Source organism: Coccinella septempunctata, chromosome 4 (assembly GCF_907165205.1).
Source record: "Coccinella septempunctata chromosome 4, icCocSept1.1, whole genome shotgun sequence".
Taxonomy (NCBI): Eukaryota; Metazoa; Arthropoda; class Insecta; order Coleoptera; family Coccinellidae; genus Coccinella; species Coccinella septempunctata.
Window position 1 is genome coordinate 20,481,223 of NC_058192.1, and position 27,817 is coordinate 20,509,039.

General features: G+C 33.1%; 1 protein-coding gene across 3 annotated transcripts; it reads right to left on the minus strand.

The window, feature by feature from the left end:
• Positions 1-4,739: 4,739 nt before the first annotated feature.
• On the minus strand, positions 4,740-27,775 carry LOC123311954 (putative sodium-dependent multivitamin transporter). 3 transcript variants are annotated; one of them, XM_044896092.1, is made up of 10 exons: positions 27,627-27,775; positions 24,440-24,577; positions 20,352-20,573; positions 15,922-16,078; positions 15,430-15,613; positions 12,571-12,841; positions 10,846-10,992; positions 10,569-10,793; positions 5,613-5,776; positions 4,740-5,549 (listed from the first exon to the last, which is right to left on the minus strand). In XM_044896092.1, the coding sequence occupies exons 2-10, from the start codon at positions 24,560-24,562 to the stop codon at positions 5,291-5,293; spliced, it is 1,752 nt and encodes a 583-aa protein (XP_044752027.1). In that variant the 5' UTR covers positions 24,563-24,577; positions 27,627-27,775; the 3' UTR covers positions 4,740-5,290. The 3 variants fall into 3 exon arrangements, with proteins under 3 accessions (XP_044752027.1, XP_044752026.1, XP_044752029.1); XM_044896091.1 differs by having other exon boundaries at positions 27,623-27,772; XM_044896094.1 differs by having other exon boundaries at positions 27,553-27,719.
• Between the last annotated feature and the right edge of the window lie 42 nt (positions 27,776-27,817).

Consider the following 27,817-nt stretch of genomic DNA (forward strand, 5'->3'; position numbering starts at 1 on the left):
TTTTAGAGCTATGAAAATGACAAATGAGGAAACTAAGGGGAACATTGAAGAAATAGCAAAAACTAGTAAAAAGTACTACTTACCTACTAAAAAGAACTTTTTCGAAAACGAATCTTGAAAATTTGAAGTGTAAAAAATAGTTTTCGAAAAAACGAAACTGATAATTTCTCTTCATACATGTCAACTCCTTAAGAATATCAACCGACAAGAATTGGAACACATATTCGATGAGAACTCTCATCTTCAAAGGAATAAAAGTTATGTACTCAATTTCAAGAACAATGCTAAACTGGTGCAAAATAATTACTTTACTTAACTAAGACATTTTCCAACTGGATTGAGTGAGATCCGATTACAACAAGTGAGATCGGGTTTCGTTTTAGCAATATTTTGGTCAAATAGGGTCAATGGATCTTTGTGAAGGCAATAAGTCACTTTGTCTAGTGGTATTATCGAAAGTAACTGAATAAAAAGTTGAAAACCATCTTGAGATAAATTCCAAAAGATTTTTATGAAGGAAGCCCGCCTTTTAGAAATACACTACAAATTTTTCGTAAAAAATATGCAGTTCATCTGGATTACGTTACGCTTTACAAAATTACAGGCCAATATATGTATCGCATTCGCATGGATTTATAAGCTGAGATTATAAAGGCCGGTCCACACTACTGGTTCTGGTACTCGCCCGTCTTAACCTTGTTTGTCTAGTAGCTTTGAGTATTCAACCTTATGCTAGTAGGAAGTGAAGAAGCCAATACACTTGCCAGGAAAAAAGCACTCATTCTTTTAAATTTTCCAGAACCTTTCTGTGGTATATGTGAATGAACAAACAGAAAAAAGTTTCAGAAGAAGGAAAAAAACTCTCTGGAAGGATCTTCCTAGATTGGATCATTCCAAAAAGCTTCTTCCATTCTTCAATATTGCGTGATCTAAGAAGTGTCTGTATCTTAGCAGGAATGTGCTCCATCTCCTCACTAGGAAGTACCTACCTAAAGCGAATGGTTCTTGCAGAAAACGACGATTGTAGGTTTTGTGAGGAGCAGGATGAAATTTCGGAGCACCTGCTGACGGAATGCGAAATGCTTCGTCATTGCTAGCCAACGCACAAAATGCTTTGGACAAGAAACTTGCCATCCCAGATACTAGAGTTCATTTCTGGAAGGGTGTTGGGTGTTGGCCTCTCAAATTGCGGAAGATGAGCTCTAGCGTAGACAGAATTTTGATTCTGATTGGAGCTGGGCCTTTGGGGCTTTCAGAACGAAATGAAAATTTTTCTGAGAAATATAACATTTTTAAACTTCTTGGCCGGTCGGTTTGAACCTTAAAAAAATTAATATAATTTCATTTATTACGACATTGAAGTTAACTGCTGATTTAATTTTTTTTTTTATTGCAACACCGTATATCTCAGAAAAAATGCGTCCGAGACCCATAGTCCATACAATCTTTATAAAATCATCTGAGGAATATGATCCTGAATTTACGGAACCTTATTCTGAAACACCCTGTATATTTGGAAGAGGAATCATTGTGGCAACAACTACTTTTCTTAGAGTCAATAAACCTCAATATCATCACATTCATTACTCTTTTTCATTTATTCCCCTTCTTTTTCCCAAGTGTTCACTGGTGGAACCCAAAATTTGACGAAAGTAATGGCGAAGTCTCTTCATCTTCATTCCCCGAAAATTCCTCCGACGTGTGAGGTCAATCTAATAAGAAGTGTCAAAACAATCATTATAGCAATAATGAAACATCAACAAATCGTGTGTTTGGATGGAATAGCATCGTGACCATCCAGTAAACATAATTAGATTCTTTCGGATAAAACTAGATTAAACTGACACCAATGGAACCGACTCAACGGTTCTTCTTCAATTGATTGGGATCAATTAAATATGACTTCATATTGTCGTTAGCTGCTCAAACTTTCCCACAGATTTATACATTCTCAAGTAGGTATTTATTGATCAACATCATTCCATATTCGGAAGTTGCTTTTGTTAATCCCAACCAATGAAGATTTAGTGGATTTTCCAGTATGTAACAAGGATTACGACGATTACGGTCGTATGTAGTAGGGTCATATCAATACATATCGAATATACCAAGCTTCTTCATAATGAGCACTTATTATGTCTTAATATACAGACAGGGTGATGAGTCTTTGACTCGTACAAATACTACAAATATTTTAACACTAGATGTGTAGATGTGTAGCACAGATGTGTAGTGTCACCGATTCAGCTAGTTATCCTGGAGGTTATTTTGTTGTTCCAGGGGTGGCACAGCTCATTATGAAAACTTAAAATGGCTATATATTTTTATCAGGGCCGAATTGGCAAAAATGGTATAGGAAATAAGTGTTTCTTTTACCTCAAGAATCTACTGTTGAAATATTTGTACGAGTCACAGGCTCACCCTGCATACTTGAGTAATGGAGGAAGATTGAAAATCGAGGATCCGGTTGGCCAGATACATCTAATGATGCATATTGAGACAAAAATTACAAATTCAAGGTTCATTATATCCAAACACTTCCAAATATTGTTACCCGAACTGTTTAAAATTAAAACTGAAGGAAAAAATATATAACAGCATCAAACTCTGGAACTGTCTTCCTCCAAGTCACTATCAAGAGACTCTCAACACCGCACACTTGGCTTTTATAGTTTAAACTGTATCCTACAGGGTGCTTCGCGATTAAATGGACAAATGAAAAATGTCGGTAGAGGACACCGAGCTAAATTCAAAAGTTTTAGCGTTTGTTTATCTATGACCTCTGAAATTATTCATCGAGTGTAATAAAAATTTGTTCTGAGGTTTATGTTTACCTCAGTGTCAGTGGTAGTTTCGGGAGGGTAATAGGGTAATTACCTCCTGAGAATTTTTTGTTGCTCTTATTTTTATGTAGTTTTTTTTTGTATTTTTTGTATTTGTGAAATAAAAAGGCTATTTAAACTTTTTTTGGAATAACCCCCCTAAAGCCAATTGGCTGGAAACGCACCTGTTTAGTGTACAAAAATAGAAATCGGGACCGCACAGAATTAGACCACATGTTCATTGAAACACTCTCTATACAGTTTTTATATTTTCGTTTTCTGATAGCATTATCGCTACAAACCATTTTGTATTATTGAATGTTCCTGGTAATTTATGTTGAAAATCATAACAAGCTTGTATCAATCATCATACTATCATAGCTTTTCATAAAAACAAGCTTTATTATTACTAAAATAAAGAAAGGGAATCTTTTTATAAGTAATTTAGTTCAAAAGGCACACATTAATATAACCTCCACCACTTTTCAAGCACACTTATTAAATATCTTTGTAGTGTTAGCAGCTGCTTGTATGTATCTTATAACTTTATTATTTCTGCGAACTATGCCACAAGCGATTTTATTGCATCATTTATTTGTCGCCTTGTCAAAATGTTAAATTGCAATTATGGGCACAGGTGCATCGAATGGGGATGAACTCAATATCAGCCAGCTAGATCTCCTGATCTTACATCTGTGGACCAATTTCTTTGGTATCTGAAAGTTATTTATAAAACCGAAATTTTGGGAATATAACAGGATAATAAAACAAATAACTTTTGGTTGCGACGAAGTTCGGTTGAATATAAGTAATATAATGAGAAACTAAGTACAGGATGTTGTTCCTGAGTTTGAATTAAAATATTGCCTCTCATTGTATATTTCATTGTGTTGTTAAATGAAAAAATTTATTTTTTGCATTAAAATGGTGCCGAAAAAAGACATAAGAGATGTTTTGTTACCAATTGAACTAGTAATTCAAAAATTAAAACAAAGCATTTGCAGGCAAAAGCTTAATACTTATAGCAAACTCTCATTATTTCTTCATGCAGAATTACACCATGAAGTTTAAATTATTCATCATATAGGTTTCAGAGTGTTATGGCCTTTTCCGTAAAACGATGGATTTCGATAGCAAGTGATAAGAAAATACTCGAAAAGGAATATTCATGGTACCTTTACTCAAACGGTTTGCAAAAGCTTCAGATTCCATCAAATAATTTCTTAAAAATCGTCGATGGATAAAATATTCGGTAAAAAGCTGTATTTTCTGACAACTGGAAATGCAATTAAAAATTTCTTTTTTTAATTTGAGTACCTTCGACTTTGCATTATTTTATAATACTACTAGCAGGCTAAGAAATCCAACTATTCGGGACGATTTGTCTTAAATAACCATAATGTAATGAATTTCAAAAATACCGAGGCCAAAAACACTACTCTTCGATATCGACGGGTTGAACTGGTACTGCACACCCCTGTCTGCGATCGGTGCTAACCACAGAACACTAATATAAGTGCTAACCAAAGAAGTGCTAACCAAAGAAGATTGAACCATTTTTAGTTCAAATCAATGTGGTGCTAACCTCACTTTTGTCAAACTGACGACTGACGTAAGCTTATTTACATTGTCGTTTGGTAAACGTCAAAAATCAAGAATTTCTGTAGCTTTTTTCTTTCGTTAGGAATTTTCAGTTGCCCACAAGCGATTTCCTAACCCCCTAAATCAGTTGATTTTCCTCTGTTATCTCTCCCACTCGGTGCTTACAAAATTAGTATGCACCGAAAATATCAATAAAATACTCGCTAAGAGACGCTTCTGAGATGCTTTTCCAATGCAGCGTCATAATTTCAATCCCAGGTCTTCTCCTTTCCTATTCATTCACTGGGAATGAGAGAATTTTAAATGAAAAAAAGATTTAACAACAGTTTTATTCATTTTCATCCACCTGTTTCGAAGTCTACATTATAAATAATTCTCGTATCAAACACAAATCTTCGATATAAAGTTTGAAAAATATTCTCAAACGAAATTTCATGATCATGATGAAAATGGAATGTGTTGAACAGTTGAAGTAATTAATGAGAAATGAACGTTCTTTAAGTTAATTTCAATAAATATTCGAAAATATTCAAGTTTCAAGATCAACAATTTAGAAATACACAAATAACAATTTATTGTCTGTGGAAATATGGCGACATTCTAGAAAACCTCTACCTACATACTACAACTAGGTACATCTTATTATAATCATCAAATCAACAATTTCTGAAAATATTCGATCTAAGTAATAATACTAAATGGTCCGTCCTTGGAAGACTTATTTTGTTTATGTGTTAACACACTGAGTACAGTATTACCAAAGATTAACTCCTCTTTGGTATTACTCTCTATGAAAAATAGGAAGTATTTTTTCAGATCTACACATCCCAGTCTGAATGTTTTTAATATGTGCTTCATTATCATTCTCAAAGGACGTGCGTGTCGTAAGTATTTCGAAAACTACCGATACCATTATCGGAAATTCGAGTCAAATTGTTATTCCTCTTTTCCGCAAGCCTCCTGGACAGTGGTGGAATGAATAGATCCGGGTTTTTAACTGATTTCTCTTCCGATTCGCTTCTTTTGAAGAACATTATACTGCTCATGTATCCCACTAAAAGTGTGCACAACAATCCAAATACTCCTAGATATAGGTAAGATACTTTATAAAGCCAAAAATAGGAACTGGAAAGCAAATAAATAGAAATTATTAATTACTCAGATCTCATGATTCGGGTGCATACATACCTTTCATCAGAATGAACGGCAGAAGCTGCCATCGTATAATTTAATAAAAAATCTTTATCACAACCTTCAACTGATACTGGTAGCTTTGGTGGAGGTGGTTTTGGTTGCCCGAAGGCCATCCACAGTGATAGCCCAACGCCACAACAGAGACCAAAGAGGGTTCCCTAAAAATATTTAGAAAATTGAAGTTATCCATGATAAAAAGTTCTCGTTTATTGATTTGATAAAAACCTTGGAAAACCCAGCACTTTTTTAATTATACAAGGCCCATTTCATTCTGCAACGTCATAAACATCTATATTCTGAATGGTATATAATAAAAGGTGTCCCATCTCAAACATGCCGCTTTTATGCTTTATATAAATAGGGAAATAATTTTGAACAAATTTCTTTACTAAGGTGCACTGAAAGGGTTAAGAGTTAGAGAAAAAACGTGTTGGTTGATTATTCCTGTTGTAGATGACCCCCTGTCACCCAATCATAAAAATAAATAGTTAGGGATATCCTATACAGGGTGATTTTTTTAAGTATTTATTCATAAGACTTATTCGAGGAAGGAATTATGTAATACAGATTCAAGATTTTGGATTTTCGTTTTAGAGTAGGAACATGAACATGAATTGTAAAATATTTTCAAGCGGAATCTACTTCCGGTTTCACCGGAAACGAATGTAACTTCGTTATTTAAAATGAAACACCCTGTATATTTATACATATTCGAATTCTTCCTTCAATTCTACACTTATTTGATGTATGATATACGCAACCACTCAAGCGATTTTTGAATTACAGCCTGATTATCAAATTTTTTGAAAAAAAGAATTGAACGAAGAATTCGAATATGTATAAATAATGAAGCACTTGAAAAAACTTCCCTGTATATCGGAGATGTGCAAAATCGAAAAGGGGGGACTATCATAAAAAAATTTACCAAAATAAAACATACATATAAAAAGGTTCATTAAAACCAAAATCTTAGAATTATTCTAAAAATAATGATCTAATGAACAAAAACCACCAAGAGCTAGAGAAAAATGGACAACACATTTTGGCATCAATTTTCAAAAGATGGATAATGGCAAAGACCGTATCCTATCTATCTTCTTGTGTTTTATCTTTGAGTACCTATTATATTCAGTTAATAATTCCAGTGGCGGCTCGTGGTCATGAGAGCTGAGGAGGCTAATAGTTTTCGAGGAGTGTTGGAACAAACTCTTATCAGTCAATAAAGTATACTTCTTCAACATAATGAAAAGTTGTCAGTTCTAAGATTAATTTTGAATGCAAGAGGATGCTATATGCTCCTTTGACTTGTTATGCCTTTCGATAGATCGCGGTAAATTTTTCAAATCTGAAAACCCCGTTTCGAACCATGAAGTATATTCTGTTTGATGAGAAAATAGTAAATATGGCCAGCAAAATAATTTTTCCCGTTTGATCGATCCAGTTAACCAATCACATTTATCGTACCAAACAACATTGAAACTTCTATTCTGACGATTTTCGGTAGACTTTAGTGTAATTAAATTTGGTGGAGGTCTTGTAAAGGTTTTAACAACGTGTACAGTTAATTCTCAATATTCAATTCCATTTTATTTTTTGATCCGTATCAGTACTTACCCCTAACGGCCTAACAAAACAACCTATCTTAACAAGAATATATCACAAATTTCCCGAAGTTCCAGTTCTCCACGAAATCGTTACATTCAAATTGAAAATTGAAATCATAACAACTACCGCCGGACAACGCCCCTACCGTCGGAGATCAAGCGAATATAGTCGAAGACGGTACGAAAGAATCGATGGAGAACAGGGGAGCTGTGCCTCCTCTGGGTACATTTTACGGGCGAATATGGCACAGTAAGTCAGCTGAATTCTTGTTCGGCTAGTATGTGAGTCCAGAGAACGTATGCGTGAGTTACACTATCAACGGAGGCAGCAGGCCCAACAGCCTCCGTACGAATAGGCAGTACTAGGAAAGGAAATATTCACATTCGACGCGGCGGACGCGTACGCAGCCGGTGGATTGTATGATTGTTATGCTGGATTTTAATGAGCGGAGGACCGAAAAATGAACTAATTTTTATCTGAATATCTAGTTCAGGTGTTCGGAAAATTTATATAGAAATCATTTTCTGAAAATGAGGACATGCCAAGTGAATGTATTTTAGCTCTAAGCTTTATGAGGAGGCTTAGCCTCCCTTGCCTCCTCTGACGAGCCGCCCTTGAATAATTCTTTGAGTATTCAGTTAATACTCAATGATTTTATAAAATTTTATAAAGTCTGAGAAATGACGAAAATAAGCAAATGTTACATTCTACAGCCACACTTATAAGAAGAGCAAAAGATGATGCGGTTTTGTCCATTATGAATCTTTTGATAATCGAGATTGAAAATGTGCCATATTTTTCCCAAAGCCCTTACAGTTACTGAGCTGTCATTCAATACAGGGTCTTTCACGAGGAACCTCACCCATATTTATACGGGAAACTACTGAACGTATTTTCATGAAATTCAGCACTTATAAGTATTTCACGATGCTGATGAAATCTAAAATATTTTCAAGGCATGAGCACCTCCGGTTTTTCCGGAAATGACGTCAACTTCCGTTTTTCAAATTAGAACACCATTTTTTTATTGCAGAAATAGATTCCTTAGAAAATTTCAAGTTATTTTGATGTAACATTTTTCAGTTTTGGTTGGAAAATTCTCTCTGAGCGGGAAAATTCGAAAAAAAAATCGAAAATAGAGCTCCGCTGAAACAAGAATAACTTCGAGGTTTTTGGATGGAAAATTTTCATTTTTGGGATTTTTCAAGATGTAAGATTGATGTATCCACTTTAAAAATCGAAATCGCGATTCATGATACAGGGGGTGAAAAAATCGATTTCAAAGTTAGGGATGACAAAATCGTGAAAAATCAATTTTTTCAAATTAGAACCCCATTTTTTTATGGCAGATATTGAATCTACGTTAAAAAATAATGTGAGTGTATGCATCACACCCTTGCCCTAAAGTGGATATTTTCTGAGTTATTCACAAAGAACTGTTTTTCGTTTTGAATTTTCAGCTATTTCTTTTCCCTTCACGCCAAAAAGATGAAATTTTCAGGAACTGTTACTTAAACCATGTTTTAGATTTTACTACCCTAATATGCAAGAGAAAAAAGTTACAGGTTGTTCCTAAATAGATGGCGAATTTTGATTGCCTAATTTTACCAATGAAGATTATTTAAATCTCATTCTACTTCATGGAGAATGTAATAAAGTTGTAGATAGAACGATTCGACTGTTCATTGAGAGGTTTCCTGACCGACCCAGACCAACGAGAGATACCATTAACAGAACCATGACAAACTTGAGAAATGTCGGATCTTTCATTAAGAAAACTATACACAGAGGAAAAGGTGTAGTAGAAGATGAGAACAACGAAATTACAGTTCTTGCATATTTTCGTGTGAATCCTCAAAATTCTTTCAAAGATGCCGAGATTGATCTGGGATTATCTCAATCGAGTGTTTTGAGAATTTTAAAAAAACATAAAATGCACCCATATAAATTCAATAGGGTACAGCATTTGAAGGAAACTGATTTCGTCAGGAGAACAGAGTTTTGCGAAGCTATGATGATTCGATTTCAAGAGAATGAAAACTTTTTTTACTGTATAATTTGGACAGATGAATCTAAATTCACAAAGAATGGTTCTTTCAACAACCACCACTTCAGACAATGGAACTTTCAAGAGACCTGGAGTTTCAATGTTTTTTGCGCCATCAAAAATAATGCAATTCTCGATGTTCACATTTATGATGAGACTAACTGGTAAGATAGAACACTACACATGTTTGCATTATTTAAAGAATGTTCTCCCTTAAGAGATAGATATTCTGACATATTGACTCAAATAATTGAGCCGCTAGTACAGAACCATAATGACTTATGGTATCAACAAGATGGCACGCCTCCACACAAATCACTCAATGTGTCAAATATCCTCTACAGGTTATTTGAAGATCGATGGTTGGTTCCTGAAAATTTCATCTTTTTGGCGTGAAGGGAAAAGAAATAGCTGAAAATTCAAGACGAAAAACAGTTTTTTGTGAATAACTCAGAAAATATCCATTTAAGGGCAAGGGTGTGATGCATACACTCACATTATTTTTCAACGTAGATTCAATATCTGCCATAAAAAAATGGGGTTCTAATTTGAAAAAATTGATTTTTCACGATTTTGTCATCCCTAACTTTGAAAGCGATTTTTTCACCCCCTGTATCATGAATCGCGATTTCGATTTTTAAAGTGGATACATCAATCTTACATCTTGAAAAATCCCAAAAATGAAAATTTTCCATCCAAAAACCTCGAAGTTATTCTTGTTTAAGCGGAGCTCTATTTTCGATTTTTTTTTCGAATTTTCCCGCTCAGAGAGAATTTTTCAACCAAAACTGAAAAATGTTACATCAAAATAACTTGAAATTTTCTAAGGAATCTATTTCTGCAATAAAAAAATGGTGTTCTAATTTGAAAAACGGAAGTTGACGTCATTTCCGGAAAAACCGGAGGTGCTCATGCCTTGAAAATATTTTAGATTTCATCAGCATCGTGAAATACTTATAAGTGCTGAATTTCATGAAAATACGTTCAGTAGTTTCCCGTATAAATATGGGTGAGGTTCCTCGTGAAAGACCCTGTATACCATCGAAATACAACATCAACCGTACCAAATTTTTCTCAAATATAAAAGCCATGAAAAAAAAACAACAAAAAAAAGGGGATTAATCGTCATCGATGAAAAATTAAATTTGACTTGTTCTTGATTCTGAAAAACATCATCGATATTTTTTGACAATGTTGCCAGTAAAATTTTTGCTGGGCTGCAGTTGGTCAGAAAAAAATTCAACACGAATCACCCATTAAAAAAATTGTGCAATGTATTTCAGCGTTAATCTACTCACCTTCTGATTGGCCCTGGTGGTGAACATTCCCAATGTGAATATACCCAGAAGGGGTCCCCCGATGGCACCAAATATTGTGAGGGAGGCTTGAAGGACGCCTCCCAATACTTGAGCCAGGAAGGCGATCAACAAACATATCCCTCCATAAACGAAAGCGATAAGTTTCGAGTGAATTAGCGCTCTCTTCTCTGAAAGTGCGTATTTATAGAAACGTTTATACAGAGGCTAAAAAAGAGCTGATTTAAAGAAACGGTGGATTCTTTGACGAATAACTTACCTTGTAATAGTCTTCTACAGCCACTGCGGCCAAGCTGTTGACAGCTGCAGAAACTGTAGATAAGGAGGCACTAAATATGCCAGCTACAAATAAGCCAGACAATCCTGGTATATGGCCCATCGACTCCACTACATAGAGCGGCATTAGCTTTAACAGAAAATAAAAGTGTGAAAAGCACAACAATATCAAATACTAAAATTAATCATGATACCGATGCAATTAAAAATATTGATTAATAACATAAGAAACACGTCCATTCACATAGCACCCTAATGAGAAAAAAGAAAAAAGTAATTACAAATTCAGTTAGGTTGACAAGAAATAATATAACAAATTGAGCGAAACCACAATTCAATGTCACCATTGTCACCGATGACTTGTAAGTTATTGGAAAGCAAATCAAAATAGCAAAAAAATGTAGTCTTTCGTACTCATTTTGAACGAATGAGCTAAAATGTTATGGAAACTGATGAAAGAGAGAGAACCAGATGTTATACCAGAAGTAGAACCTAAGGAACAAAAATTATTACGAATCGAAATGAATAACAGTTGGATAATCAATCAATTGGTCAAAGAAATATTAATTGAACTCATGATATAAAAGCTTCAATGAAAAGAGTTCACTTGTATATATCTATTTAATATAAGTAATTGAGACACAGGAACTTCACGTAATTATTAAACTGAATAACCTTCGCTCATTCACGTTATTTCAATATTATCTTTTAGGCAACATTGTTCTGAAAAAGTACTTTTAGCTAAAATTGTATTTACACTAACAATTTTTATTATTATTTCTTGTGTTTCAGGTATTGGGACAAGAAGCCCGTGATGAGTTCTAGAAAGAATGTCTACTCATGAGTACTTCATCAGTATTACTTTATCATCGTTCGAGTCCCAACGCTGACGGTATACAGGGTGAGTCTTTGACTCGTACAAATATTTTTTTCCTATACAATTTTTTCCATTACGGCCCTGATAAAGGGATATAGCCATTTTAAGTTCCCATAATAAGCTGTGCCACCCCTGGAAAACCCAATTTCCCTTCAGAATAACTAGCTAAATCTGTGATACTACACATCGGTGGATCTTAACAGAGTTGTATTCAGCCAATTTTCAAATTTCACAGATACTTTTTAATTTTTGAACAGCGCATTATAATGGAAAACATGAATACTTTTATTTTACAAAACGTTCCAATATTCACGAGAATATCATTAGATATAGCGTCCATTTTGTTTCAAGAGTAGGGTTCTTTTAATTCTTGGTATTTTTATGGTACTTATTGGTCATAATGAGAATACTGAAAGACGTGGGTGATATCTTGTGTTTGAAAAATATTCATCAAATAAATGAAGAACTATATTCCGAAATTCATTTCATTCGATGAAACTTTTTGTGAGATAAAACTGAAAATAATTTTTTTTATGGTTTTTCGACAGCCTGTATCTTTCAAACCGAGCCGATTAAGAAAAAATGGTAAGTGTTTCTTTTGACCTCAAGAATCTACTGTTGCAATATTTGTACGAATCAAAGACTCACCCCTCACCCTGTATATTCCAAAAACTTTAGACAAACATGAAGAATAATATCAAATCTTTTCAACTAACTATAGACGAAAAACCAATTCAATAGATGGTTAATTTGAGGCTGAATGTGATATGAAAATAAAAATTCAATGTTTTTCAGAAGTGAAAATCTTTGGAGCCAATAAAAAAAACTCACTTGATCCGAACTCCTGATGACTTTCGTAGTGACAGGATCGCAATCATGATATTTCGAATAAATGGCCAGGCCCGAAAAAGATGTTGTTAAGCTGAGAAATGTCAAAATAGGCCAATTCCACCACAAAGCCTTCTGGGCCGTCTTCAAGTCTTTCACCGTTAAGTACCTCTGTACCTGAGTTTGGTTCACACCGTATAAGGATAGGAACGTTACCCCTCCACCAATGATGAGGGTGAACCAGGTGTGCCGGACGGTAGGGTCTAAATCGAAACTAAGAAACTACTATTAAGTATTTGCTGAAAATTAAGGAGTGTCTAATGCTAGAGGTATATGATTTGTTTGTTTGGTTCACATGTGAAGAAAAAACAATAAAATAAAATTCAAGATGCCTTTCATCCCTTTACAATACAATTCTTCTTGAAGATATAGTAAGCCAACTGAAGAAAAGGTGTTACCAAACGTCACAATCTACATGAGCCAAAGTTCGGCCACTCGAAATTGTTTTTCAGCTGGAATGGCTTCCAAAATCTCATTTTTATTTCATAAAATGAAAAAAATATCACTGAGTGAAAGCAGAATCTCTTGACTTATCGATCGCTTACATGAAGCCTAGCCCTATCAGAAAGAAAGAAAGAACTTTCTGACCAGTTGAAAGTTGGTGGATTTCATAATTTTGTATCTGAGATCAATCATATACACTGTATAAATAAATAGTTGCGAAAAAATTCATTGTCAAAAAATAGTATGGGTTTTTCATATAATTTTTTTTAGCAGCTCCTATACTTAGAATACTGCCCCCTAAAGATGGCACCTGAGAAGCAATATTTATTTTTTTATTTTCAGATCCACATTCACGAATCCACTGAAAAAACTAAATTATTTGTTTCCACGTCCAAAAACAGTATTACTGTTATTATAAAGCTCGTTGAATGATTTATTTACCACGTTAAAATTTCCATATTTTCTGCCATTATGCCGAAATACGCCTTTTAAGTTTGAAGCCGTATAAATCCTCAAACGAATCCACGAAATACTCAATCCAAAGACCTTGATCGCGGTCAGGTTCAACTTCCTTTGTTCAATACAATATGCATAATCGAAAAACATAATTCTAAGAAGGCAAATGATTATAATTTTTTTGCTATTACAAAGTGGAGACGCGGTGTCGTTGATCTTTCCGGACTTTGAACATCGTAGTATCGTCGACGTCTTTCTGGTAGAAAATCACGACTCAACAATTTAGGGAACAAAACCGCTACAAATTACGCGCAGGTTTAGAGAATAGTTATTTTCCTATCAAGTGCGGAAAGTGATACTTGCCCGCACGAAACTGCCGTTGCCCGAACGATGCGAAGCAGAGTTCGGGTAAGCAGTTGAGTGCGGGCAAGACACTTTACGCAAGAGTTAGGAACAATATTTTTTCAACAAGCGCTTGAAATATATAAATATATCCATTTCACGAAACAGATCATATCTCATTTGATTAATTCATATAAAATGACAGACGTAATTCTGCATGTCGTTACCATGGGTTACTCATCGTTGACGTTCGGTGCATAGAGACATGATAGAATTTAATTAATTCTATAAGATTTGCGTGCGGGAAAAACCCCTGCTAATCCATTCCCGCACGCAAATGCGTGCGGGAAAGAAATAGCAGGCGTTTTTCCCGCACGTTTTGGGAAAGTGACTCTTTGCAACTTGAAATGCGTGCGGGAAAAAGGTTGAACGCGCACGGTTGTAGAAAAAAAATATTATAATTTTGCAATATCCCATTTATTTTCAGGAATATTTTAAGAATAGAATAACCTAGAGGTTATTGAATAGAAAAATTGAATACTAGTGTGGGTATTAAATTTTTCCATTCTTATCATATTTGATGATCTTACCTATTTAGAAGTTAATCTAAATGATAGTACACATTTAATGCTTATTAGGTCTTATACAGGGTGGTCCAGATCGTAACCAAGAAATTTTAAATACGTATTCTACATCAAAAATAAGCCCTAGTTTGTCATATAAACATATGTCGAGATATGTTTCCTCTCCGAGATACGGGGTGTTGAAATTATAGAAAAAAAAATGACTTTTAATTAATAACTCTCACACTGCTTGAAATTTTTTTATGAAATTTGAGAAATAGGTTTTGAGCGTGAAGGAGCACTTTTTGCATAATATAATTTCTTTTTATTCTACCAGTGGCGTCCTATTTCTCAAATTTCATAAAAATATTTCAAGCAGTGTGAGAGTTATTAATTAAAAATCATTTTTTTTTCTATAATTTCAACATCCCGTATCTCGGAGAGGAAACATTTCTCGACATATATTTATATGACAAACTAGGGCTTATTTTTTATGTAGAATACGTGGTTAAAATTTCTTGGTTACGATCTGGACCACCCTGTATATAGGATTATGGTCTTATATAAATTAAGGGAATTTAACACAACCACTACTTTTTATACACCTTCTATCATTTGATTATTCTGGCGAGCTAGAGAAAATTGAAATAAATTTTATAGATACAAAGAAATGTCTCATTTCATCAAAGAAACCAAAAAATATTTTTATGAGAAAGAATATTATGAGAAATGAATTTTTCTATTTTGTAACCTATATACAAGAAATAATGTACTACTATTTTTGTTATATATAGAAATTTTGTTTCATGATCAGAATTTGCAAGATCCCTTCAAACAAGATTTATTTTCATGTAATTCTCTATTCGAATTCGTAAAGATTTCAACTTGAATGATAAGATTCTGTCTCAAAAAATCGTTTTTTTTTATCGATTCAATTCAGGTATCCCTAACATATCCATCTGATACATGAAGAGATTGCGTATTTTAATGAACTTACTTCAATATCTCTGTTCTTCCTCCTTCTTCTGCAATTCTCCAGATTTCAGCAAAACTGCCCTTGTCTATCACAGCACACACGATGATACTCATTACAGCCGCAAACATAAGTAGGGATTGAAAAACGTCAGTCATTAGTACAGCTTTCATTCCTCCGATAGTCGAATAAAATATACATACTAAACCTACAAAAACAGGAATATAACGAGGGGTCCACTACGTCATTGAGCTGAAGAAACTGAAAACTTTAGGTCAATAAAAGATGAACATAACCTTTCTGTTTTTTTTTGTCCATATTACAAGAAGAAGTGTAATTTGCCAAAACCTCCTTTCCTCACAAAATCCCTTACTTTTAGTAGATATGTAGACTAAAGCCGTTTAAGTGTGGATTCTTAGAAGCTCTACATGAACTTGCCATAAAATTGTGGGGAAAGATTGTTGAAAAGTTGTGCCCTACTTTGATTCACCTATAATTCTCTTTCTCTTTACTCACCTACCGATGAAATCGCAGAAACCCTGTTGATTCCTGTTAGTGCTTCTAGAGCTATAGCGGGGGCATATAAAACTATGCCCATATAAAGCACCATTTGGAATGTGTATAACAACGAAGCAATTGTTCTGGTAGTTTTACCGAATCGCCTTTCCAAATACTGAAAAAAAATAATACATAGGTCGTTATTTTCATATGTAGATGAGGAAACCCAAAAATATTACACAATTTCTTTGGGGAAACTGGTAGAGGAACAAAGACAGAGAATTATGGTACCGGCACCGGCATTATCAATAAGTAAAATACAAAAATTACTTTCAGTTTATTCGAAATGTAAAACAATAACAGAATAGAACGAATAATAATTTAAGAAATTTCATTGAAAACAATCAAGATATACTTATTAGTTAGCAAGGACTATAGATCTGGAATCTATAATTCGACCTGTAGTGATTGTCCCACGGTCTATATTCGACAAAGAAATTAAAGTTCTTGTTAATTCCAATACCGTATTGCCCAATATACTGCATTATGCATTATATTATGAATGCGAAACTTAATCTCATAAGTTTTTCCTTTCGGTATTCCTCACATTCACATTTTGAATGTAAATTCCAAAAGGAAAAAGTTCTTCTGCGGCGAAACAATAATTGTTGTAAGCCTTGAATACTTTCTTGAAGTTAGAGGTATTTTTGTATTTTACATATATTCTTATTTTATTCTGAAAAATATACGTATCCCATCAAATTAATACTCAGGAGATTGGTAGTTATAAAATACTGATACGATAGGGTGCGAAATTTTGTAAGGATTACCTATATGACTAGAAAAATCATAAAAAAAATGTATCTCAGGAACTATTAGATGCAACAACCTTCGAAATGTTATTTTATAGACTGCTTTTCAATTTGTTGTGATGTCTATTTTTGAAAATGTATTTTTTCGCAACTGTTTTTAACCGAATCAATGTAATCTTTTTAAATTTTCCTTTTCCTTTCCTATTTGTTTGACTGTTTGTGATTTGAATATAAAGTTTATTCTACATTTCTGTCCTCATTACCGAATCACAGACGATGAAAAATAGCCAAACTGAACAAAGTTGACTGAAAGCTTGGATGATTTTGAATTTTCGCATTTTATGAAATACTGTATAATGAAGACATATACAGGGTATTTGTAAACAAATGCGAAGGACTTAGGGAGATGATTCCTCGATGAAAATAAGCAGAGGTAGTTCCCATAATTTTTTTTCGAAATCAACCTCCCTTCCAAGATGCAGTCTTTGGAAGGCGATGACGCGTTGACACTTTTCAATTTTTTGTACGGGTTCTAAAAAGCAATATGTCATAAAACTATACATTATATGAAGCACTCAGTAGATGTTACTAACACAATACTTTTAGATTTCATAACTTTATTATTAGGGGTTGAAAATTCCCCTTCAAAAATTGTTTTCGTGAGATAGATTTTCGAAAAATAAACTTTTCTTATGGTTTCTCATTCAATTCTAGAGAAAATAAGTTTATTTGTCGGAAATCTATTCCACGAAAACAAATTTTGAAGGAAAATCATAAGGGGTTGTTATTCTCAACCCCTAATAATAAAGTTATGAAATCTAAAAAAATTGTGTTAGTAACATCTACTTAGTGCTTCATATTATGTATAGTTATATGACTCAGTGTTTTTAGAACCCGTAAAAAAATTAAAAACTGTCAACTCGTCATCGCCTTCCAAAGGCCGTACCTTAGAAGGGAGGTCGATTTCAAAAGAAATTTATAGGAACTACCCTGCTTATTTTCATCGAAGGATCATCTCCCTTAGTCCCATTTGTTTACAGACACACTGTATAGAGTCCGAAACCGAAAACGTTATTTTCAATATTATCAGAGGGATATTATAAGTAAATATCCGGATAAAATTTTCTACAAGAATCGGTTGAATTAAACTTTTTTCCTTCAAAAATCAACTATTAAAGCAAAAAAAATTTTTTCGTAATAATGAATCTAGATTTTGTGAACAAAACATCCACGTTGATTTTTTAAAACATCAATTTTCTATTTGAATTTATATTATACTCCTGTACCATCATTTTCACACTGACTTTAATCGAAAAATATAGAATTTTTTTGCAAAAACTAAACATGAATCTCTTTACTCTTTCCTTCTGAATCAACATCTTAAATCCATATGATAGTTGGGTACTCTTTCGTACGAACTTACAAAATAATTTTCACAGCCGTGTACTAGTTTTGAAAAAGATAGTACCGTTGTTTCGGAAATATCTAGAATTTTTCTGGGAACAAAGCAGTGCAGATTAAGTTCCGTACATGGATGAGTGATCGCTCTAATTATGAAGCCTGCAGAGGTTCCTTCCTTAACGTCACAAACTTCTCCTACTTTTTTTATATATTGGTTTATAAGACCGACAGGTAATTGAATAGGGATATGCGAATTATACACGCGTCATTGGATATCATTCGATACCGATAATCCCAGAATATTGTTCTCTGTAATCATTATAATAAGCAAAAACACCATGGATATCCCACATATTGCGTAACAGCGGAACAACTTGAACGAAAGGTGTTTAGACATTGATAATACTGTTGCCCATTCTCCTTTTCGACATAAAAGAATTGTACTTGTGTTTATTGATTGAAGCATTTATCTAGTTTTATATGAACTTAAGTCTCATTTACATTTCAATATTTTTATTACGTTGGGATCACGGCGGCAACTGCGACACTGTATGATTTTCAAATTCTATAGAGTAACTAGCTGACCCGGCAAACGTTGTTTTGCCATATAAATAATTTCCTAGTAATTTCTAATTGAGGATTGTATGTATTTTTGTATGTTGTATCATAAAAAAATAGAAATTAAAAATTTTGTCTAAAGAATAAAAAAAAAAATTAGGGGTGGACTACCCCTAACATTTAGGGGGATGAAAAATATATGTTGGCCGATTCTCATAGATACCGGATAAGCACAAAAAATTTCATCAAAATCGGTCAAGCCGTTTCGGAGGAGTATGGCAACGAAAACTGTGACACGAGAATTTTATATATTAGATAGTGGTAAAATACCAGTAATCTGCCATATTCGAGTAGTAATATTCATTTAGCTTTTTACATTCTATAAAATGGTTTTCGAAATTCATCATCAAGTATTTCTGAAGATAAATTCATATTCGATTGGTAAAGAACTATCATAATAGAAGCTTTCCTATGTGAAATATGCAGATGTCACGAATATTTTGGTATCTGAAATATAATCCTCCCTGAAGTCTTCGGGATCAATCAATTATTGAAAAATTGATTTTGAAAAAAATTTGTTTGGTTTTTTCATTATTTTTTATTTTATCGTTAGGTTGATGTTTCAATGAAGAAAATGAGAATTTGAAATTTCGCTTACCAAATTTTTGATTTGAAAATTTGTTTTTTTCTACTTTACCTACTACAAAATGCATATTGAGCTTCGAAAAAATTTCTGCTCATTTAACACACGGAAATCTATATTTTCAGTGGTTTTCATCTAAATCGATCCATTTTTGTTGTAGAAAAAAACTAAAAGCGAAGAATCGGATTTTTTGCGATTTTCTCCATGATTTCGAAGTTATGATAAATATTGGCGAATGAAAAAGTTGTAAAAATTGCAATTATCGACATCTCTCACCTACAAAGTTTTATGATACGAGGTAAAGTGTAACCGGAAATCGTAAAAGTCATTTTCCACTCCTAAAAACAACCACCTACCACGAAACTTTCACCGAGCTCTCATCAATTATATTGACTCACTTCTTATTTATACCAAATTTTCCGACCAACCACATAAGTAATATGTTCTAAGATTTTTATCTTTCTATTATGTTTGGCACTGGACTATTGTTGGTCTAGAATTGTCGAGTACTCATCGAAATACTAGAGGAATTTTGTAAGAGTAACAGTTTAGAATAAAAGATTTCTACTCTATGGTGTTACGATTAAATTCTTTCTATAATATTTTTGTTTTCAGCATTCATAATATTTTTATGTGTACTGCTTTTTAAATTCCATAATTTGTTAATTTTGATGATATATAGTTGATGTTATTATTTTGTGGAGGAAATCTGTGTTATTTTTCATGGAAAACGTATCTTGTTTTGTTCCAAAAGAGTTACTGTGCCTCAATCAATTTTTCATTTCAAAGATATTTGTTACCCGATTAGAGGACCTGTAGGGAATCTTTATAAAATGTAAAATTATATGTAAGTTTTACAGACGTTTGTTCCATTTTTTTGTATTTTGTTTAATTTTAAATACTTCTTCAGTTCTATATTCATTGTTTTTTTTTCAATGAATTCTTCAATTTGTTCTCCGTATAAGTTATTTAGAAGAAAACTGAAAATACCTAATATGCAAAAGAAATCCTTATTTTTCATTATCTTCACTCACCTCGTAGGCACTAGTGGCTTGTAGCTGAAAGAATACGGGAAGATATAGATAGGCAGCCACCCAAGTGAAAATTCCATAAGATAAGTTTATCACAACAAACTGAATTCCGAATGTATAGTTTTCACTTGAAACACCCAACAGCGTGATGGCAGACATGAAGGAGGCCATCAAGGAGAATGCTACAGGCAGAAATGGCATATTCTTATCAGCCAGCAGGTATTCCTGAAAAAATATAAATTTTTCAATCACTCAATTAGTTTTTCTTAATTTTTTTAAATGTCATAAAAATAAGAACAATTAATTCCCGTGAATACAATATTTGACAATATTTGGGTTACCTACTGCTTTGTCAGGAAAGTATACACTGATCAAATAAAATAAGGTAAATCTTTTCTTTTCAAGAAGTCACACAATCAATTTATATAATCCAAAAATGTAAATTCCACTTCCGCAACTGCTTTTTATACTCATGTTCAAAGCAAGCATTTTTTTATAGAGAGAATATGATTATGTGGTTCCAATAAGATCATTTCAAAGATTTTTTCAATCTAAGCATGGAATCGAAAAAAAAATATTTTAGTACCTTACTCGTATTACTGCAAGGACAATTGCAGTGAAAAACGTACCTTTTTCACTCAACTATTCCCGAAACAAAGTGAGGATATAACAAAACCTTATAGAAACTTGTCTCAAAACTATACCAGCAACTATGAACCAATATGAGTATCATTCTGGATGATCTATAGCGACTCACTCTGATATCCGTCAAGGAACGAATTACAAGCCACTGTTCTGTCAGCGACGTTTCGCCACCATAGCCTTCTTCAGGCCAAATTTATGACACCCCTCATAAAAGAGTAGTTTTTAGTTTTTGTGTGGCTTCTTTTATTCTTTATTGCTTTCTGATAATGAAGAAGTGTTTGAAGATTGGATACATCCATGTACAAGTATGTAAAATTTTACTTTTTAAGATCAAGATCAAAAGATGTTTCATCGACTCCCTTCTACCTGTAACCTTACATAAGGAGTATTTTATATTCATCAATAACAATAACCGTAGATGGAAATGTGATACATATTCTGAAAGAGCAACTCTTCTAGTAATAAATCTGAAAATTTTATGGAGCTCGATGCAGCCGTTAGGTCTTGACGATGACGATTATATAATTGATTCCATCTTTTTGGAAATTTTTCGATAGTCACCTTTCGAGTCGATTATCTCCCAATAACAATAACCGTAGATGGAAACATATTCTGAAAGAGCAACTCTTCTAGTAATAAATGTGAAAATTTCATGGAGCTCGATGCAGCCGTTCGGTCTTGACGATTATTTGATTCCATCTTTTTAAAATTTTTTCGATAATCACCTTTCGAGTCGATTATCTCTCAATAACAATAACCGTAGATGGAATTGTGATACAAATTCTGAAAGGGCAACTCTTGTAGTAATAAATCTGAAAATTTCATGAATCTCGATGCAGCCGTTCGGTCTTAATGATTATTTAATTGATTCCTTCTTTTTGTAAATTTTTACGTATAATAACAATTGAAGTTTGCAAATAAAAGGTCGAATGTTATCTTCAAAAATCAATATATTTGCGACGTTCTCAAATTTTTCAGCAAGTTTGTATTGACTGTACTACTGATTCTATGCACTAACGCCATCAATTAAACAGTTTGGTCTGAGAGCAGCGGTTAAATAAATGAAAAACTGTAGATCATTCTCGGACTTCGAATTAAGTTCCAGGTTTTGGCCTCTGCGACCACTGGTGGTCGGTCCACGGACCACTAGTTGGGAACCACTGAATTGGAGCTACAAAAATTCTAATGGCAGGATGGGAAAGATAGAGTCATTAACTTTTTGTATCCTCGATGTACTGTTTTTCATATTTTATTATTCTTCGAGAATTTACAACCCAAAAATCAAAAATATTCCATACTTGACACGGTTTCACATATCTCATCAAAAGTGGGCATGTAAGCAAATTATCAATTTTTTAGCTGTGTATTATTTTAGAAACACAAATGTCGAGGCACAATTATTCCTTTACCTAACTAATACAACTATAAATTAGTTTCATTTTAGTTATATTTTGGTCACATGGTCAGAAGATCGATTGAAGGTTTTTGTAATTCGATAAAAAACCATTTCGTGCAGTCAATCTAGGGTTTTGATATAAATGACAAGTCCTTTCAGATTTCTTCTCTAGGAAAAATGGTCGAACGGAATTTATATGTGAAAAATCAGGATAAAGGTTTTCCTACATTCAAAAACTAACGAAAGCAACAGTTGCTGTCGATTTCATCAGAAGTATATGAAGAGGAATAGGTACTTCTAATATTGATGAATTTTGACAATTAGTAAAAATATGAGGTCATGGACGTACTATATATGTATAGGATAAAATTCGTAACGTCTTGATCCAGTTAAATTGGATTAAGTTTCAAGTTCGTCTATTCTGATATGCGATTTATCAAAACAAATAGACAGATTGTAATATGAATGCCATTCTAATTATGAAATATTCCTCAATAAATTGCATGAGTTATCAGACGGAAAATCGACGATGTAATAACTACTAACAATGAAATGATAATTAATTCCTTCATTTAGGTATCTGAATTTATCTACGATTTCGAATTTGACTTGTCCCAAATCTCATTAAGTGCTTTAACAATACATGGTTTTAGATTTGAAAAACCAGAAAATCTGCAGTCTGTGATCATTATGAGTCAAAATACTTAGGGCACAAACCATTTCCGATTTGATACCATGTCACAAATGAGAAAAACTTTCGACAATGTTTACTTTCTGCCAAACAAAATAATATATCGTGCGTTCAAAAAAAATCGTCGTCAAGTAGGAATTTGGAATTTTAAACGTTGAAATTCGTTTTCTGAACGTAGGTCTTTTCTTGAATTACTTCATCTTCCCAAAATGTAAATAATGATGACATTAATCTATCGTCATTTTGTATGGAAAGTGGAAGGCACTTTTAAGGAAAAGTTAATTTCGCCCAAATTTCGAAAAGAATCACAATCACAACAACACAAGAATCCAAACAATCTGAGGAGGTTAGAAAAATTCTTGGTAAAAATTTTAACCGATGTCCACTATTTTCATATGTAAGAGACGTGAATCTTTAACGGATCGTGGAATTCTGTTTTTTTTTTGTAAAAAGGTTTTACCTATTCAGTAATATGAATAAAGCACAGTGAGAATCTCAATATGTTTATTAATTCTTTACAAATATTGAATTGATTTGGTCGTTACTGAAAATCCATGAAAAGAACTGAATTACATGAAAATAAATATTGGACAATTCATCAAAATTCAATTTAGATATAAAAAAGCATGATGCTTTCTCCTTATTCATAATGTTCTACTGTTAAAGTTTCATAAAAGAATATGGGTCCCACATTTTGCCATTGACTGATGCATAGGATATGTAATCAATTTTTTCAATTTTTTGATAACATGTCAATTTTTATGAAAACAAACTGATGTCTTTCATTCAAAATCGTGTGGCATAAAAGATACCAACAGATACTCCAGCCACTTGGTATTAAACCCGAACAGAGGTTCATGGAGCTTCTGTCTTCTGTCATGAACAACTCTAGGTTTTCTTCTTTGGTCGAACACTACTTTTTTTTGCTTGAACAAAACTGTTCCGTGAATGCGAAACAGTACTTTCGAAAAATCGATTCTTTCAGCAACATTGGAAATGTCGCTGGAACATTAAAGAATATTTCCACTCTCCTTCTATTTTCTCCCCAATTTAGAAGTAGGATTCAATAATAAATGCTTTTCACACCATCTTTATAATTTCCTGATAATTTTAATTCATCAACAATCCAAAATGCTTCTAAATTGACAGTTCACAGGGAAAATAGTACAGCTATAGCTAAGAATTACGTTTAGACACGAAATATGGACGTCCAAAATTTCATAGCCTACTTGACGACGAATTTTTTTGAACGCACGTTTGAATACGGAATCCCATTCTAAAAAACGAAGTCTGGCTCAACTTCCGGAAGTACCACCAAGACCAAGAAGAAATTTCTGAAGAATCCTATTTTTGGCTTACCTTGGTCGTTCTTTGTTTTCCACCGGTAAACCGATAGTATACTCCCACCATGGATGAGACCAAAAGAACAATTACAAGAACAACGTAATCCCATGTTCCAAATAGGGGTTGCCTCACAGCCATCTAATATGAACTATGCTGAAAAATATGAATTGAGGTTGTAATGTATGTTGCTCAAAGTGTCAGTATTTTCAAAAATTATTCTTGAAAATATTATATTCAAATTAAGAATTGATAATTAAATTACATATACACGGTGGCCCACCACAGAAGCGGAGCTCATTTTGAGGGAGTAAATAATTTGTGATACTTGTAGGGTGTTCAAAAGCACTATTTAAAATTATTTTCATATATACAGGTTGTTCGCAAACAAAGATATAGACCAAAGTTGCGTCAAATACAGGGTGTTACTTTTAAAGTAACACCCTGTATTCAACCTCAAAAATGAAATGGCAAGCTCAAATTATGATGAGTTTCTTCAGATCACTTTTATACCTTAGAAGCACCATTTACGAGAAAATGGCCAAAAATTTAAAATAGGTATTGAGTTTTTTCAAATAGGAATTAATGAAGAGACCATAGTTACTCCAGCGATGCGATGCGATATTTTCGAGTAGACAAATTGGCTACTCCTATACAGAAAAAAATTAACTCTGGAATATACAGAATGTCATAATTAATTTTCAAAAATTTACTACAAATAATGATCAAAAACTTTTTTATTCCAAATGGCACACCTAGTATTTCTATATCTCGTAGAACGTAAAAATTAATTTTAACTTTTTTTAACTATCTTAATAAGGTCTTCCTACACCTAAACCTGATAGTTTCTCAGCAATTTTCGATTTTTAATTCGTCTGTCGTGAGCCACCCGGTATTTCGTTCATGAAAAAATTTTGACGTCTTCTGGAAAACTCGAAATAAACAACAAAATGGTGAGAAATTGTCTCTATATGATTTGATTCCTAAATCCGGACAAACATTGGCAATAGTTATTTGTGCAACCAGTTGGGAAAAGCATTATTTTTCGAAATGAGCGTATTTCTCAAAAGAACGCGAAATACGAAAAATAGTGTTTTCTAACGTGTTTCACACAATATTTTTTCTAATTTTGAATAGGATGTTGCTATGAACTGAAATTAAAAGTTCAATAAACGTCTTTAAAAGCTTCTCTCGGATATTCTTTTAAAATCGTCTAGTGACGGAAATTATTCATTTTTTCCCGTTACTATGAAAGCAAGTATCGTTTCATCAGCAGTTGCGAAATAACTTACTTTGCGTAACTGGTTGCGAAAAGTAAAACGTTTCGAAACGTCAATGAGTTTTAAAGAGTTTCACTTTATATGTCAAAATTAGAAAAAAAATTTATGACGTTTTCGGGAAACTTGAAGTCTAAATGAAAACCAAAAATAAGATATTGAGCAGATATTCTAAGACAGCCAGAAGACAATCAAAATAGGTATTTCTGTGCTGTACGCCTATAATTTCAGGGGGTAGATAATTCATATTATACATGGTGAGTCCTTGACTAGTACAAATATTTTAACAGTTGATTCTTGAGGTCAAAAGAAACACTTGCTTCCTTTAACATTTTTTCGGAATCAGCTCGGTTTAAAAGATACAGGCTGTGAAAAAAAATTCACAAATGGTTTTATCGAATGAAATTTGCACTTTTGTCAGTTTTGCTTTGAACTTTGTTTCTTCTTATGGCAACCTATATGTTTTTAGAATTATTCCGTACTTTCATCGAAAATTGAGCATAATTCATATTTGACTTTTTTTCGGAATTATCGACAGTTTTCGAGAATTTCAACATTACAGGTATTTTCATCAACTATTCGTCATTTCTGTTATCTCGAAAAATGAAGAATCCTACAAAAATTGATTTTCGTACAAATATTGTTAGATAGTCTCTCAAGTGACGTATCAGATCCGTTTCGATACTTTTTCCGATCACACATTGGGATCTTCTTCTTCATGCAGAAGACACATTGGAATAACCACTGAAAAATACTATCATATTGATGGTTAACTTTTTTATTTTGATCAATGAATAACTCACAAAATCCCTGATGTACCCTCTTTCGTGAAACGCGCTGTAAACAGCGCAAAAAAAAAGCTGAAGAAATCAATATAAATATTGATTTCTTCAGAAAAATAGCAAATAGTAAGCACATTTCTTCTCTATTACGTAAATGAGCGACTTTGTTGAGGGTATTACTGGTGCCAGAGCTACATGGTTATTTTTTCGTGGAAATTCATGTGCTGATTGAGGACAAATCGTTATAGCCATATTAAATACCATAAAAATACCAGAAATTCGAAGAACTCAACTCAAAAGTGAGTTCAACGCTCACTAATGAATATTTGACCATTTTGAAAAATAAAAAGTGTACTTCATACTTTCTCGTATAAGTGCCCTTTAAGTGTTACTTGCTATTCAAAAATAAAAAATTTCTATTTCTAAAAATTTAATTCAAAAACATTTGGCTGAATGCAACTCTGTTTAAAACCCACAGAGTTGTAGTATAATAGATTAAGCTTGTTATTCCGAAGGGAATTTTTTCCGCCTAAAATCTTTTTATCTTGGCTGAATTGCAAAAATCGTGAAGGAAAAAAGTGTTTCTTGTGAACTCAAGAATCGACTGTTACAATATAGATATGTATTTCAAATCTCAAAATCGGCAAATATTTCTTATTTTTCGAAAAAAGTTGAATAATGAACATAATTATTGAGTATTAATCGGAATAATCAACTTTCCGTTCAAAGGAAAGGAAAATTCAGCGCATCCACCAAAAATATCAGGATTTTCTTTCTTACGTGAAATTGGAATGGAAAAGCTGAAATGGTTCTCTCTTCAATTAGTTGATTCCATTTCCAGCAACAAGATATGATAATAAGCCAACAAGCAGTATAATATGAATAGTAATTATTGTATAAAAAATTACTCTCACAATTATGAAATTTTTGAGCGTCATCAACAATTGAAAGAAATAATGGGTTTCAATGAAAAACTGGAATGATCAATTTCGATCAAATGTTGCAGGTTAGGTTTTTTTTAGAAAAATTACAATGAAAACCCAAAAATAAATATTTTCCTTTTATGCAGTACCTTAAAAATCAGGGGGAATTCTGTTTCGGGACTGTTCGGAAAATCGCATGAAAATCAATAAACAACTTACATACTTGAAATTTTATGACGCAATGATATGCCGGCAAATATTTATCGATTGTCCGAAATCAACAGAGCCCCATCGGTTTTGACTGCGCGGCACACTCGTTCATTCCGTTATGAATGAAAGTATGAAAGGGAACGGAGCGAACGGTCAAAGTCAAAAATCGTATGTTTAATAATTAAGACGCATGCTCCCGTTACG

Coding starts and splice junctions, on each gene's coding strand:
- LOC123311954 (XM_044896092.1), bottom strand. CDS start 24,562: ATGGCTGTGAGGCAACCCCTATTTGGAACATGGGATTACGTTGTTCTT. Junction 15,614..15,921: donor TTCTGCGATTTCATCGGTAG/GTGAGTAAAGAG, acceptor CTGTTTTTGTAG/GTTTAGTATGTATATTTTAT. Junction 10,794..10,845: donor CTGTAGAAGACTATTACAAG/GTAAGTTATTCG, acceptor GCTCTTTTTTAG/CCTCTGTATAAACGTTTCTA.